This window comes from Brachyistius frenatus, unplaced genomic scaffold, assembly GCF_029030835.1.
Source record: "Brachyistius frenatus isolate BFR_SWC_R1_liver_20210118 unplaced genomic scaffold, ASM2903083v1 Contig_165, whole genome shotgun sequence".
NCBI classification, from domain to species: Eukaryota; Metazoa; Chordata; class Actinopteri; family Embiotocidae; genus Brachyistius; species Brachyistius frenatus.
The window spans coordinates 18,101-34,717 of NW_027210764.1; the positions used below are offsets into that span (position 1 = coordinate 18,101).

At 44.5% G+C, this 16,617-nt stretch overlaps 2 protein-coding genes across 2 annotated transcripts in view; both read right to left on the reverse strand.

Moving 5' to 3' along the window:
• Nucleotides 1-16,617, reverse strand: part of txndc5 (thioredoxin domain containing 5) — a 137,451-nt gene that overhangs the window by 16,525 nt on the left and 104,309 nt on the right. The window lies entirely within an intron of this gene.
• rec8b (REC8 meiotic recombination protein b) lies at nucleotides 1,572-16,065 on the reverse strand. Its single transcript, XM_069716931.1, has 18 exons — nucleotides 16,010-16,065; nucleotides 15,792-15,860; nucleotides 15,277-15,419; nucleotides 14,220-14,295; nucleotides 13,584-13,701; nucleotides 11,966-12,026; nucleotides 11,210-11,274; nucleotides 9,869-9,950; nucleotides 9,161-9,224; nucleotides 8,618-8,810; nucleotides 7,998-8,135; nucleotides 7,514-7,589; nucleotides 6,746-6,930; nucleotides 6,518-6,557; nucleotides 6,235-6,310; nucleotides 5,979-6,080; nucleotides 1,800-1,906; nucleotides 1,572-1,645 (listed from the first exon to the last, which is right to left on the reverse strand). The coding sequence occupies exons 1-18, from the start codon at nucleotides 16,063-16,065 to the stop codon at nucleotides 1,572-1,574; spliced, it is 1,725 nt and encodes a 574-aa protein (XP_069573032.1).

The window sequence follows — 16,617 nt, forward strand, 5'->3', positions numbered from 1 at the left end:
GTGTCGGTATCTTTATGGCGCATTAATGACTCTCTCTTCTGATTGGCTGACGTGTCTGAGTGACCACAGGTTTGCTTCGGTCTTGTGGCTTGATAGCTTTGTGAGGAAATGACTGTTCGGTGTTTATTTTTTATTTTTTTTCTCCACACGAGATGTTGGACAGTGAAGCTTTCTGAAAGGAGACCTGTGACGGGAGAGTTTACGTCATCACAAATTGACCAAGTCCAAACATCTTGTTCAAATTGCACAGCTGCTGAATGCCGGCCGGGTGCGTTTGTACACCGGTGTTTTGTTGTTGCTCTTACGCCTGCTTTTTAATTTAATATATATGAGGGAATCTGAATTTATCCAGCATTTATCCGGGGACCTCGAGCTTCTTTGTTTTGTTTGCTTGTGTTATATTTTGACCACGCGCCTGGTTCTGCGGTAATGGAATTTCCTCTGGCCTCCGTAACCAGCCGGTGACCCGCTCTCCCGACACTCGGCCTTGTATGTAAACACACTGAAGTCCCGCTTACATTTTGTCCTGCAGTCGCAGCATGCAGCTCCGCAGGGAACCTCCACTGCCCATGGAAGTGGTGACTAACTACGAAACTGTTTGTGTTTGTACACACTAGGGGAAAAAAAAAAAAAAAAAAAAGAGTAGCCGATGAGCTGTTTTTGTATTAAAACATGACGTGCCCGTGGAAAGGACGTTTCCTGGCTCGGCAGCGCAGCCTGAATGTATCACAAGTAGTTTCAACAAAGTTCCCGTTCCAGTGTGCTGATGTGACTGCAGCGATGACCTCGGATCAGGCCTCAGTCACAGGGAGGTGCCACATGGATATGGTCTCACTGTGATGTACACGCACACACACACACACGCACACGCACACGCACACACAGTGCATTTAACAAGCAAACACTTCAATTGTGTGGAGTTACTGATGCATGAAGTCAGACAGGAGTTTTCTGCCTATGAGGCACAATCTGTTCCTGTTGGAGGCCGGAAGATCAACCAGATCTACTTTACAGTCACAAGTCACTGATTACTACTGTATATATTTTTAGATATATACTATATATATATATATATAAAACAAAAAACATCTCTGAGGCCTGAATAGAATTTGAGTTTGGAAAAATAACTCAAGACCATGTTCCACTGAGTAAATATTATTTTATTAAAACTTGTAAGTACTTAAAAAGAGGAATATTACCAAAGCAGATATAAAAACAACAACTATAAAAAGCATTTAAAATCATTTAAAAGGATAAAAATTCATGAAGATCCAAACTTGGTTCGGACCTCATTAACAGCATCTCAAACACTCTGAGGGGGGAAATGTTCAAAAATACAATCGTACAAACAAATTAGAACCAGACCAAAAATCTTTGAAACATTCTTAAAAATACAAAGTGAAAAGCCAATTTGTTGACTGGATATGCATAAAAACATTGAACAATAATAATTGATGTGTTAATGATAAAAAGCGGATGGGATCAATTCATTATCCTTCCAGAACGTGGATTAAAAACAGGATTAAAGAAAGTGAGCCCGCTAACGAACTGCAGGAGAAGGTTTTGACTCCTCAGGCAGCGTTGATGCTGATGTCACCGTACGGTTCAGTCTGACGTACCGTCACCTGTCCAGCAGCCAGCAGCTCTGAGGAAGGAAGTGGGAACAGATTAACAGCGGCGAACACAGCCGGGGGACGCCTCGGCCGAGTTAAACGAGATCAACCCGACCGGTTTCCCCCCAATCCCCGAGATCTCGGTCACATGACGTCATGAACACCGGAAGGTTTGGATTTCCTCACCCAGCAGTTTGTGGAGCGCGTGAGCTGCGGTGAAGCGGTCGGCGTCTGCGGGCAGCAAAGAGTCGAAGGAGACTTCACCAAACCTCTGCAGGCTGGAGGCGATCCAACTGGAAGGGACAAGCGGTGTGAGCAGGGTCTGGTGGGATTCAACCGACGAGCTCTTCGGAGGCCCGATGTCCACAGATGTCCGGTGCTTAGGTCAGACACGGCCTCACACGAGACCGCTTTCGCGCTCGGAAGTTGCGCGCGCGTCTCCGTGTCTCTGTCTCGGGTTCGTCCCTCCGGTCTGTGGGTTGCTCTCTATTTTCAATTTCAAAGCAGGTGTCCGGCAGCTTTGGAAAGTGGGTCGACCTGCGGTGCTCGAGGCAACAAGTGTATCGGCGGTCTTAAACATCGCCAGCGGGTTCAACAATGAACATCTGTGCGTGTACGTCGGGGCTTCACGCACGGCTTTCTATATACGTACACTACACTGTAAACACGCAGGTGACGGCGGAAGTGTTGTGCAGAAGACGGACTTTGCGGCGTCGAGGAAGAAAAGGACAAATGTCTCCACGTCGGTCTGGTGTCAGCTGTGGAGTCTCTGAACAGAACGCTAGAAGTCTGCAGGAGCTTGTGTGCAGAGTAAAATGTCATCAGGATGAGGCACGAGACTGAATCTGGACATCTGAACACAAGGAACTATTCGTGCCATGAAGTGTGCAGTCAGTAAAGAGTCCAGGAATCAAACTCAGGACTCACAATGGACCGAAGGCTGAAAGAAAATGTTCCCAGTGTTGTTTTACTGACGTTTACCAGTTCTACTGTTCTAATGTTCTACATGTTCTAATGTTCTACAGTTCTAATGTTCTACCAGTCTGTTGTGGCCAGTGCATTGTACTTCACTGTGGTCTGCTGGGGGAGAGAGGTGGAGGAGAGGGTTGAGGGGAGCAGCATTGGAGCCTGAGACACCAACAGACTTAACAAACTGGTTAAGAAGGCCTGCTTCATCATCGGCTACAAACTAGATAGTCTGGAAAAGGTGGTGGAGAGGAGGACTCTGAACAAACTATTATCCATATTGGATAATCCTGACCACCCTCTCCACCACCTGCTGCAGGGACAGAGGAGCACTTTCTCTAAAAGATTCCTCCAGCTCCGCTGTCACAAGGACAGATACAGGAGATCATTCCTGCCCACTGCAATAAGACTTTACAATAACTCACCTCTGGCAAAATCCATCACAACAATAACACTGTTGACTGTGTTTCTTGGTTTGTATATAATATATATAGATATATACTGTACTGTATATACTGTGCATTTTATATTTTTTACTGCTATTTTATTGCTTTTCTATTATTCTATTCTATTATTTTATTTTATTCTATTATTTCTATTATTATCTTATTGCTTCTGTATGCTGCTGTAGCGAAAAAATGTCCCCTCTGGGATTAATAAAGTAATGACCTACTTACCTACCTTTACATGAAGGTGTGAAGTTTCTAATTATGGAGAAAATCTTCATCTGCAGTGTGTGTGTGTGTGAGAGTGTGTGTGTGTTCTATAAAGGGTCTGTTTTAGATATTAAAAGGTGCGTGCAGTCGTGTGTGTGTGTGTGTGTGTGTGTGAGAGTGTGTGAGAGAGTGTGTGTGTGTGTTTGTGTTTTTTGGTAGCTGGAATTGTATTTGATTGGATTCTTGTTTTCACTCAATTAACTGTGAGACAAAGAGAACAAGTTTAGAGTTAAACTGCTGGTCTTTTAGTTATTATTTATTTATTTAGTATTACCGTATTTTTCGGACTACAAAGCGCACTTAAAATCCTTACATTTTCTCACAAATTGACAGTGCGCCTTATGTATGGTTACTTGTTGTGCTTATTGATCGATGTTATGTGGTACAATGCGCTCGAAGCCGCTCCGCTCAATGGATATTGGGAGCATTACGGTACGTTGAGTCACCACCTGATCGGCCCGTAACAGGAATGTAATGTCTCAACTAAAAGTGCATTCATGTGAGGAGTAGCCACAATAAACCAGTCAGAGAACAGTATTTAGTGCGCTTACCCCCTACACTTTTTATACGTAATACTTGCTGTGCTTCAACATTATATTACGGTACATTTGTGTGTACGTAAAAGGACTCCAAAAACGGCACCTGTGAAGAGGCATGCTTTACGAAGAGGGTTTCAAACTCCGAGCAATGAGCTCCGCTAAGTGAGTGTATTTTCCTGTACCGGTATTTGTTGTTACAACCGAGTTGAATAAAGTTTGATTTACCGGACTGTGTTGTTTTGCTTCATGCGCCTTATAATGCACGTTAATTCACAGTGCGCCTTATAGTCCGAAAAATACGGGATTATTTTTTTATTACAATTCTATTAAGGACGAAGGTACTTTCTACCGTCTGAGGTAAAAAGACCAGTTTGTGACAAGATTTAGAGATTATGTAAAAGTTTTCTCTGTTTAGAAATCAGTCGTGATTCTCTAGTGCTGCTCCTTTGTGACACCTGGTGACGGGATGTCTAGCGAGCTGGGGGGGGGGGGAGGAGGAGGAGGAGGAGAGGAGAGGAGAGGAGAGATGGGTGGTGGGGGAGAGGAGGAGGAGGAGAGGGGTGGGGGGGGAGAGGAGGAGGAGGAGAGGAGAAAGGGTTGTTGGGGGGGAGAGGAGGAGGAGAGAGGGGTGGTGGGGGAGAGGGGAGAGGAGAGATGGGGGGGTGAAAGTGTTCAAAGCTTCAGGGTCTGAGAGGGCTGAGGGCCCATTTTATGTCTGGGAGGACAAAGACAAAGGAGCCTTTTGTTTTGTTGGGAGTTTCTGGAACGCCCAGTGTAATGGTGTAATGGCTGCTGTCTGAATGTGAGTGTAACTATTCATAGATGGTACTTCTCTCTCTCTCTCCCCCCCCCCTCCTCCCCCCAGACTGCTGTCTGAATGTGAGTGTAACTATTCATAGATGGTACTTCTCTTTCCCCCCCCCCCTCCTATTCCTCCCCCCAGACTGCTGTCTGGTGTGATCAAAGTGGGACAGATAAGAGGAAAGGTTACTGGTTCACACCAATACAGTAACCTTTACAAGAGGGAGGGGGAGGGAGGGAGGTACAGCTTTACTCACCCCCCCCCCAAATGGAGTTTTTCTCTTGGCCCAAGTCCACTTCCTGACTCACTGTCTTTTGAGTTTCATGCTGTGACAGTTTACAATTAAATTGTTAATTTAAATAATTGAATAATTTAAATAATAATTTAAATTGTTAAATTTAATTGTTTGCAATTAAACATTGTTGTTCCTTCAGGAGATTTCTTGGAGGAATTAGACGTCCTCCTGTCAAACTTCCCAGTAAATGGTCCTCCTCTTGTCCTTGTCTTGACTTTGACATCCAGACTGAGAAGTCACCTGACCTTGTGCTCTTCCTGTCTTCCTTTGCTCTCTCTCTCTCTCTCTCTCTCAGTCCTTCCCCTCCTGCTCACAAAGCAGGTAATCACCTGGACTATATTTCACCAGAAACTGCTCCACATCTAACCTCACTGTAACTCCACTTCTTTATCTCTGACTCTCTCAAACCGACAACCCGACCCACATCATCAGACTCTGGACATGTCCGTCACAACATTTGCTCCTTCCAGCTCCGTCCTGCCTCCTAAATGGTGTAATGAGTTCCCCGCCTATGTCAGGACAGCAGAAACTCTGTACATCTTCTGTCGCAAACTAAAAACACACCTCTTCAGACTTCACCTTGAATAGGAGAACTTTAATAGCACTTAAAATGACACTTACTGATAGAACTTTGTAGTTTGGCTTTCTTGAATAAATTGTATTTTCTTAATTCCTGTTGTTCTGGGTTTTGTAGCCTCATGTTTGAAATGCACTTATTGTAAGTCGCGTTTGGATAAAAGCGTCAGCTAAATGTATGTGTGTGTGTGTGTGTGTGTGTGTGTGTGTGTGTGTGTGTGTGTGTGTGTGTGTGTGTCACGCCTTGTTTCAGAAGAGGAAATAAAAGACATGGATGCACCTTGCTAGATTGTCTGCAAGCAAGAAGTGGGATGTTCTGAATCTGTTTCTTCATAAATATGTTTCTAAAACTTCAGTAGTGCAGTTGTAGCTCTAAATGTTCTTTTACTTATCAATGTTTTCACAGGTTATTAATTGACTCACCACAGGCATTGAACGTATCATTGAGGATTAACAAGTGTGTTCACAGACCTCGGCATGTCTCCGCTCCCTACGTCAGTCTGAGCCTCGGGCATCTCGATGTTCTCCTCGGCGATCGGCTCCATCGGCGGCTGGACTTCTTCATGCGGAGACCTACACACACACACACACACACACACACACACACACACACACACACACACACACACACACACACACACACACACACACACACACACACACACACACAGAGTGATGTGCTTCTTATCCATCTAGCTGTCCGTCTGTGCGTCCGTCTGACACTCACCATCTGCCAACGGGTGTAATGGCATCGCTCACAGATCTGTCTTCTTTGGACATGTCGAGCATCACATCTAACACAGCTGTTTACACACACACACACACACACACACACACACACACACACACACACACACACACACACACACACACACACACACACACACACACACACACACACACACACACACACACACACACACACACACAGTGAGCAGCAGGACCTTTGATGTAAATGCTGATCTGAAAATGAATATAATGTGTCTGAAGAGGAGGTGAAGACTTCTTACATGAGCCCTCTGCATGTTGCAGTCCTGACTCACTGGATGTCTGAGGGGGAGGAGGGACGGGGGGGGTCATGAAACAGAAACAAGGTTTGTAATCTAATTTGTTTCACCACTGATCTGAACAGCTGACTAATGAACAACTCTTATGATTGAATATACTTTCACATGTATGCTCTTAAGATGGCATTAATGTTTATGAACTGCCGGTTCTGGACCTTTAAACACACCGACCTCCTTCATGCACGACTGCCTCCTCCTCCTCCTCTCCGTCCTCAGTATTTCTCTGTCCTGCTCTGACTCCCTTTTCGACTCTTCCTCCTCCTCCTCCTCTCCTCTCTGATTTCCATCATGTCCTGGTAGGACCGTGAGTGTGGCCTGCTGTTTCCATAGCAACTGGAGGCTGGCATGGAGGAGAGCTGTGGGCAGAGTGGTTGCCACATTGGCAGGTTATGGTGGTTTTGTGTTTTCCTCACCAGAGCTGATGATTGGCTGCTGCAAAGTACGCTGATCAATACTCATGAAAAAGTTTCAGAGGATGATCCTGATCAGAAAAAGCTGCACGAAGTTCATGATGACTTTGACAGGTTGCAGATGTGAGTTTAAGGAACAGGCACTGTTTTCTTAAGATGTTTATTTATCAGGTTCTTTGCCCTGAAGTTTGCACATCTGCACCAGATGTCCATCTTTCAAAATCTGAGCAATTAAAAGTAATTCAGAGGAAAACTCTCAAAGTTATTCATAGTCAAATCAATTCTTCTACTTCTAACGGCTACTAATCCTGTTTTGGTTATTTGCTTCTACTGTCAGTGATTCAAAGGGTGGATGTTATTAACGACGGCCCTGATCACTATTTATTTACTGTCGTTTTTTTTTTTTTTAAATGCATTTGTTGATTAGTGTTCTCCATGTTTTTCCTCTTGTCTGACTGGGATTTCATTATTCCTGAAACACTTGTTTATGTCGGTGTTTGAGCAGGTTGAGGTGAAGTGCAGCGCTTACGTCCACAGGGGGCGCTGAAGAGCTGAGCCGGGGTCGCGTGCTTGGTCACCGACGAGAAGTCCAGCAGCACCTCGGACTGACGGAAAGGATGAGACAGATTACTTTGGAGGTTTCACTCTCTGAGATTACAGAGTGCGCAGAGAGAGAGAGACGAGGGAACGAATCCCGGCATCTCAGAAGACTTTAATAAAGTAAGAGAAGCGGGGAGGAAATAAAATCGATGATGTTGCAGCGGGCTCAGAGAGGAGGGAGAGAGCTGGAGTTTAATTAACCGACACCCTGGTGAATAAGACTTTGATTACAGACCGGCGGAGACTGAAAATCCATTCGGTCAGCGAACCGTTGATCGAGGCTCGCCGGACGAAGCGTGTTTTCCTCCACGAGACAACCGGCTGCTCTTAAAGCGCTCGTGTGTTCTGATTCAGTGTATTCGGACCGATCTTTAAATGTTGCCGTCTCGTGACATCGTCTCGTGTTTACATACCAGGTCCAGCGTCTCGGCCCGCGGCGTCCCGATCTGCTCCTTCATGGCTCGGTCGGAGATCTGGACCTCCGGGTCCGCGAACACCAGCTGACGCCTGCGTCCTCCGGCGCGCCGCCTGGCAGGAGGAACCGCCGCCACCTGACGGCTCGGCGAGAAACACACAACTCTTGACGTTCACACGTGACGACGACGACATCACAACACCGGGAAACACGACTCCCGAGGGTTGCCACAGCGACACCGGCTCTGCACGACGCCTTTCTAAAACGGAACCGGCTGCTCGTGTGTCACTTGGTTTCGACTGATTGTGAATTGAAGCCTCTGACAGCCGTCACAAAAGCGAACGCTTCGTCGCAGCGTTGCCTGCGTGTCAGAGTTGGACAAAGTGAATGTGTTAAAGGTTTGTTTTCACCATTTAGGCAACTGCAGAACAATATCAAATGTTTACTTCATAAACTAATGACAGGGTGTCTCCAAAACCTGTTCACAGGTGTGTGTGTGTGTGTGTGTGTGTGTGTTAGATATTTGTTTTGATTAGCGTCACAAAATATTTGCTCACAACAAAACTTCACATCCGTTGACAATTCACTCGTGAGTAACCAGCGTCACCCATGTCTCACCTCCTCACAGGGACTTCCTGTCACTCCGTCTCTCACTTTCCCGCGTGCCTCGGACGGTGGGGTTGGCATGGCAACATGCGGCGGGGTCATCTCCCGGGCAACGGCGTCCAGAGGAACGGCGAAGGGCTGACCGGTCTCCTCGTCCAGCAGCCACACACTGTCCCGCTCTGCTCCCAACATTGTCTCCTTCAGCCTGGGGACGGGGACGCACGCACACACACACACACACACACACACACACACACACACACACACACACACACACACACACACACACACACACACACACACACACACACACACACACACACACACACACACACACACACACTGTTTATCTCTCGTGACAGATTGCTTTCACCGCTCTGAGATACAAATATTGACTCACTGGTGATTCACATGTTTTTAGTGTTTCTAGAAAGTGTTGATTCTCTCGTCCGTGTCTTTTCCAGACTCACGAACAACTAATGACGGCAGACGGCTGCTTCTTGGCGCCCTGATGCTGCTCAGATTGTCAGTTTAAAGCTCGGAGTGAAGACTCACTGGTCAATCGAGGACACGAGTCCCTCAAGGTCCCGGGTCTTCTCCGCGTGCCGCTCCTCCTCCTCTGTTTAACCCACACAAGCACACAACTCAGAGAAACAACGACGTGGACAAAATAAACACCCAAACAAAGGATGCTGGAGGGAGCGAAATGAACTCAATCTGTAAAAAGCTCATTAAGGAATTAAATGACTGCCATTATTCAAGAAGCAGGATGTCCTCGTTGTCACCAGCCTTTAAACAAATTGCTCTACTTTCTTAGTTTTTTTTTTTTTTTTAAATGCAGGAAACTTGAGAGTGAAAACAAACTTTATCCACCTGAACACAAGCGACTGTCTGAATCCAAGTGGTGAAATCTTTCTTAGTCTTCGTTGGAGCTCGACAGACTCAAAATCCGGCCTCTCTATTCTCCTCTGAGATCAAACCGCTTACAGAAAATAAAGCTTTTCTTTCTGCCAGTGAAATCACTCACAGGCTCAGGATTGCTTTTTTTTTTCTCTTTCTCAATTACAGCAGCGGCACAGAGAGTTGCCTGGTCGGCCCGTCGGAGAGGAACACCCTGTGGGAAGGAACGACTCGGCAAATCACACTTCTCACGATGACCGCAGACCTCCGGCGTGACGTCGGACTGAAACGACTCAAAACACTTATGTGTAAGTGAATTTATTGTCACACGGGACGATCGGAGTTCATGACGGAAACACACACCTCTACGGAACTGGTCCTCTTGATCCATCAACAAGTCGATCTCTCTGTCTGTGACTTCAGGAAGCTCCTCTCCCTCAAAACACTTGACAGGAGAAGGAGGACAATCAGAGAAAGACAGAGTCCGCATGAGGACCGCATTAGAGAATGAAGAGCTTCTGATAAAACATAGACAGACAGACAAGAGTGACGTTTGGTGAGTTTTGTGTCCACGGTGATAAAATAAATAAATACATAAATAACTCGAAGTGATTTAAAAACTAAAATACAGCAACGACAAACTGGAAGTAGAGATGTCACTAGATTTTTGCCTGTAAAGCAAAAATAAACCCAATGGACAGACGGGCGGAGGAGGACGACAAAAACGTCTTATCAACAAGCCGGGAATGCAGACTGATGTAATTAAGTCCGATCTTATCAAGCCGGGACGGACTTCAGGAGGAACGTTATCAGTCGAGTGACAAAGAGGAGGCTGATCCTGTGACACTCAGCTGCACTTTCCACTAAAAGATAATAACTGAGAGGTGAATTCAGGAGAATTGATTATTTTATATCCACATTCCTCTGCACCAGTGATTCCCAAACTATGGTGCACGTACCACTGGGGGGACGTGAGCCTCCACCTGAACGGTCTAACAATTGTCATTTCATTACAGACTACAGTTGTTACACGTCACATTACAATGATATAAAAATCGGTGGTTAATCATCTTAGGGAATAAATGTGTCTGCGCTAAATAGCACAGTGCTAACGTTAGCATGTCACAGTAGGATTTGGACTCCTCAGATGTTTCGATTTTTAGCAGCGGACCGAGTGCAAATTTGGAAACGGCTCAGGGGTCGGCCGTGGCCTGAAAAGGTTCGGGAGCATCAGCCCATTAACGTCATGCATCACACCCCATTTAGAAAATGAATGGATCCCTATAAATACCTGACCTTGACTGAACACTGAAAAACAGATGGGACCCACAAATCTCACCTAAACCAACCTACACATCTTTATCACACACACACACACACACACACACACACACACACACACACACACACACACACACACACACACACACACACACACACACACACACACACACACACACACACACACACACACAGAGGACGACAGATAACATGTCGCGTCTGTACGGCTTTTTCCTCATCACGTGGCGTGAGGCAAAGCCGAGAGGAAAGCGAGCGTCTAAAATGTGACATCGATGTTAAGTGGACGTGTTGTGGACACACGGTCCACATCCAGACGTGTCAACTGATTCACCAGGACGCCTGCTGCATCTAAAACTGATGACTGGGATGTTTCTTGTCGCTGTTGCCTGACGGAGAGTTTACCTCAGCAGCGGTGACGAACTGCTCCTTGTCTGTCAGCGTGATGGCAGCTGGAGGCGACCTGAAACCTGGTTCAGCACAGCAGGAGGAATTAGGAGCTGAACACAAGGAGGGATGTGAGGCTATGTGAGTCCGTGGTATTTATGTTGACGGGTTTACCGAGAAAATCAGCCAGAACAATGAGGTTTGGGCCGGAGCCAATCCAACATCCAACATCCAACATGTGCAGATAAAATGAGATGAATTCACTGAAGCAGAGTGTTTATTCAACATATTCCTGAAACACACTGTACCACAATTTACATTTTGGCACAGTGCTGTTTAATCCAATTAACGGCCACATTTATAAAATCTCAAAATGTTCTTGATCACAAACATGCCAGAAATTGTTACTGCAACTAACACTGCAAATCCTCATCCAGCTGATCTGTGCTGTTGTTTAAAATAGGTTTGTTTATCTGAAGTGTCACATAAACATACTAAGAAAGTCCTTGATGATTAACACAGTTGTTGACGCTGTTCGATGTGATGATATGAATATACACGATATGAAGGTGTAGCTGGAGGCTCGTAGGCTGAAACTGCAGCTCCTAGAAATGAGATGTGTTTGGACTCTTGAGACCATGAACACAAAATAATGACCATGTCCTTCAAAGTGTTTTGGAGCCTTTGAGATGGGACAATCTCATCAAGCCAGTACGACGTTCGGTTTTAAAATGTGGACTAAAAAGACGTGTTTCAGATGTCAGAATATCTCACCCTGGCTGTTGTGGGGACCGGACACCAGGGAGTGCTGTGGACCCACCTCTTCAATCACAAACTGGAAAGAAACATCTCAAACATTATGAAACCAACAGAATACAGGAACGGATATATTTTCATGTCTTGGATGATCCCAGAGAAGAAAAGCGGGTGAGAACTGCCTGTTCATGACCAAAATGTGTTTAAACAGGAGCTTCGCGCTGTTCGAGACGCGTCCAAAAATAAAGAAAGACTCAACAGTCATGTGTTTTCCTTCTTCTGTGTACAAGCGGGGTGAAGCTGCTCTGTCTCACGTACATCTCGGTGGCGAGTCGTACGGCCGGCCTGAAACATGACGTACTTCCTGTTGGGTAAAATATTGAATTTCTAATCTGAATCTAAACATACAACAGGTTCTGGTTTGCAGTGCCGTTTAAGGATCCTTGAACTTCCAGGTAGAGACCAGAGAAATATCTTCACATTATGGTCCCCATGTGGTGTTTGCCTCGTTCTCTGCATGAATAAAGCCACATGTGGTTTTTCCAACACGAAAAGATTAAAGAAGGACAAAATTCAGTCAGGTTTACAGCAGCCACAGCGAGGAAGTGATCTGCAGTGATTTACTCTGAGAACATCAAAGCACTGTACGGAGGGATAGGACAGCGATGCTGTGGTGGGATGGGCGTGACCTACACTTGTGTGTCATAAAACAATGAGTCATTGTAGGTTTGTGATTTATGTTAAAACACATGTGGAGTGGTTGAAAAAAAAACAACCCAGTATGATATTTTATTAGGCCACGCTGTGACTGTACAGCCTGAGTAATGGGAACACTGTACATCAACTTTAAAAAGGGGCGGTCCTTACTACATGTGTTATGTGGCAGCTGAAGGTGATCAGACTGACCGACTTGCTATGACGGAATTTAATTCTTTGATCGAATGACAGCTGGTTTGGTTTTGGTTGCAAATGTGTGCATGAAAAAAGTTGAGGGGAAAAACTTTCATTCTGAAGTCTACAGAACTTCTGCTGCTCTGCTTTTACTTTGAAGAACATGCGTTTCCCATGATGCAGCGTGCCTGCAGTAATCATTAGCTGCACAAAAGGAACGTTGTCACATCAGCTTCAAGCATTTACCACCAGGATTAGATAAGACTGGCTTTTTATTTAACTAATGATGAATCTGCATAAATAAAATGTATTTTTTTTAAATTATTTCATGTTCTTAACAGTGCATGAATTCATTGTGTAAAACTGCACTATTTTTGTTAAATCAATTTAAATAGCTCAAACATTTGTGTCGTGACTAATGAAAAGTGTGCGTCCTAAAGTGCAGACCGGCCGACAGCCACAACTCCACACGACTTGTGGTAAATAAAACGATTATTGTTGTGGCTGCTGCTGCTCCTGAGAAAAGTCGTTCACTCTGACGAGAGTCCGACTGATCCCGGATTTAGACACCGGAGTAGAAGAAAAGTCAGATATCAATCTACCCATATATGGGTAGATTGTATTCGATTATTTTTACGCCACACTACACCGACACACATTGGATTACGTCCTCTGTGTAGCTTGCCTGTCGTATTTCAGACACCAGCATGCAGTGTATGGATGTACCGGTGTACCACAGATGTACCTGGTGTATTTTATAGGGGCTGGGGAGTTGGTGTGCTTCCATGAGACCAAAGAAAGGGTCCTGAGCTCCTTCAGCCTCCTCCATCATGTACAGGCTGTCGGGAACATCCGTGGCCATCCTGACACAAAAAGAGAGGGCGTGATCCACGCCGCTGTTATTACTCAACATGTTAAATCATCCCACGCTGGTTCTGCACTGAACAGGCTCTTGTAAAACTATGCATATCTTAATGTGGACCGTTTGTTTAACGGATTTATAATAAAAAAACAAAAACACTTCAACAAGATTCAGGGAGAGAATATTTAGAGTGCAGAAGTGTGGAGAGATAAACTGCATCTGCAGACACGAGAGCTCGTTTCTGCTGTTCCATAATGTGGTTTATCAAACATTTACGAAACCATTCACATGAAAGCAGCTAAATTTTGTCCCGACACTCCTGCAGTAAAAAAAACAAAACACTTTTTTTTTAATTCCCCCCAAAACAATCTCCCTCATAAATATCCAACAGGAGCCTCTGAGCTTCCCTGAATTCACACAACCTCCTCACAGTTTAGCATTACATTTTAGATGACCAAAGAGACGAAACTCTGTTGTCCGCTGTGACTCATCAGCTCGTGTCTGTTTGTGTGTGCAGACCTGTCAGCTCCAGCCATGTCAATACGAATGCATGTTTTAGAGCGCAGCAGGCGGTCAATGGTTTGTTGAACCTCGTCTGGAAGACAGAAAGGGGGTTAAAACTTTTCACTCACGACTCTTTGATTTGCGGTATTTCCTGCCGGAACAGAAGCACGGATGTCACGCGCTGATAAATGCAATGAAGGTGACCATGTGACCTTTTTAACTCGAGGTAATGACGTGGACGAGGCATCCTCACACTTAAATGCTCCAAATCACCAGAAATCTCATTTACATGGCTGTAAAAGCGTTTCATGCGTTCGTGCTGGGTTTACTGAAATCCACTCTCACCTGGAAAAAGACATTTTATTTTTAAATGATCACATGAAGCTGAGAACAAACATTATGCCATGCTTATGAAATACAGTATAAACATCGTACCTACTCATAACTGGAAGTGACAGGTTCTATTTTATTCCACTGATGGATGAAAATAAATGAGCCACTGTAGACGATGGACGGTGGCTGCTTCCTGCTGCTCGTCCTGCATTGTGTTTCACTGTTTTCATCAACCGTGACAACAGCGTGATTGGGAATCCGTCCGGTGCGATATCGGCGTCGGGGTGTAATTTAAACGGGATGAATTGAGACGGTTGAGCTGCGTTTGATGATAACGTTTTCACCAGCTTCTAAATCACGCTGATCAGGGACGCACGTCGTCCCACAGACCGAGACGAAGACCATTTGTTTGCCGTGTTTTGCATAAAGAAAACGGCATTTCTCCCCGTTTCACCTGGGCTTCACTTTGAAAAGCTGCTGGACAGGATGAAATGAAGCGGCTTCGCTTTGGTCTCATATTCAGTTTTCTCGTTGAACTGAAAATCATTCTGCACACAGACTGTATTTACTGCTAATCCCATAAAATGTAAGTAAACTGCTGTAAAACTGTTCTCTATTTTTCTAACCCAACGTGCACTTCTCCCTGGTTTGTGGTCCAAAATCAGACGACAGCTGCAGCAAACTGAGGCGCATGCATTCACTCCTCCCCTCACTTTATTTCCTCTTTCTTTTCTCTCACCGAGCAGGAAGCCACACTGCCTGTGGTAGACGACAACCACGCCGTACTGCAGCTGGGACGACAGGTAGAGAGAGAACCGCGGCCTGGGGAGGTTGGGTTGCGGCGGAGGGACTTGTGCAGTCACATAGTCCAAAATGTCCCAACTATTAACATGAAGCAAAAAGAGTTACAGAAATGTCTTCAACAAGTCACACTGGATCCCTAAAAATACTGCACATTACATTCAAACAGGATGTAACGCAGCACTACTTTACTCAGTAGTTATTTTAAAAGGTACTTTTTAACTCAAGAGGTGAACTTTTTTTTTTTTTTACATCAAACTAGACCAACCTGAAATTAAAAACAAACAAAAAAAAAAGATCCAAGAAATATGTTGATAAAATGAGATATAAGTAGTTGATTGTTGAAAATTAAACAAACAAAAATCTTATATCCAAACAAAACCAATTTTTAATCATTTATCCATCATGCTTCCAACAAATTGTCCCAGAGAAGCTAATAATGGACAGTCTTACCAGGTTTGCTTGACATTGACTCTGAGAAGCTCTTTACGAGTGACCCGGATACCTTTAGTGGCTGCAAACCTGAAAAATAAAACATATTTAAAAAAAAAAATAAGGTGTATAAATAGACCTCGGCTGGCTGGATTACTATTTATGTATTGTAACTAGCATTAGAAGCTAAGTTAACGAGCTGGTCTGCTATCTTAATACGATAGCTTGTTTAAACTTACCAAATTGTGGAGAAACATCCAGAATGACGCTGGAGTACGTTTGGGTAGTAAAACATTTTATTTCTCTTTTTGTAGGTAAAAGCAGCGGTTTAAAAATGAGATTTCTGGAGTAAAGTTAAAAGCTGAGTTCGTTTGAATTTGCGCCGCAGTTTTCCCGCGTCTCCCCACAGCCGACCAATCAGCTTGCGAGATACGTCGAACTGAAAATAAACACTCGTGTTGCGTTCAAAGTACCGCAGGAAAATATGAAATCTGAACTTTAGTCGAGTATGACTGAAAACCGCAGGATTAATCTGATCATTTACAGAGCGGCAGTGGATGTGGGAGAATCAAAGTGTTGTGCAAGTAGGATTTTGAGTTACTTGCACTTCATTTTTATTTCACGCTGTTGTATAATTATACCGTTATATTGCTGAGTTAATATCCCTTTTTACTCTTTTAGATTCATTTTACAGCCTTGGCTACTGGTTAAAGACACAGACTTTACAAGTTGTGATTATATTATTATTTTACAAACTTACAACTATTTTTGAAATATATATCTGTCAAAATAGTCAATAACAAGAGAGACAGACTGTGACGATACAGATATGTTCAACACACGAATA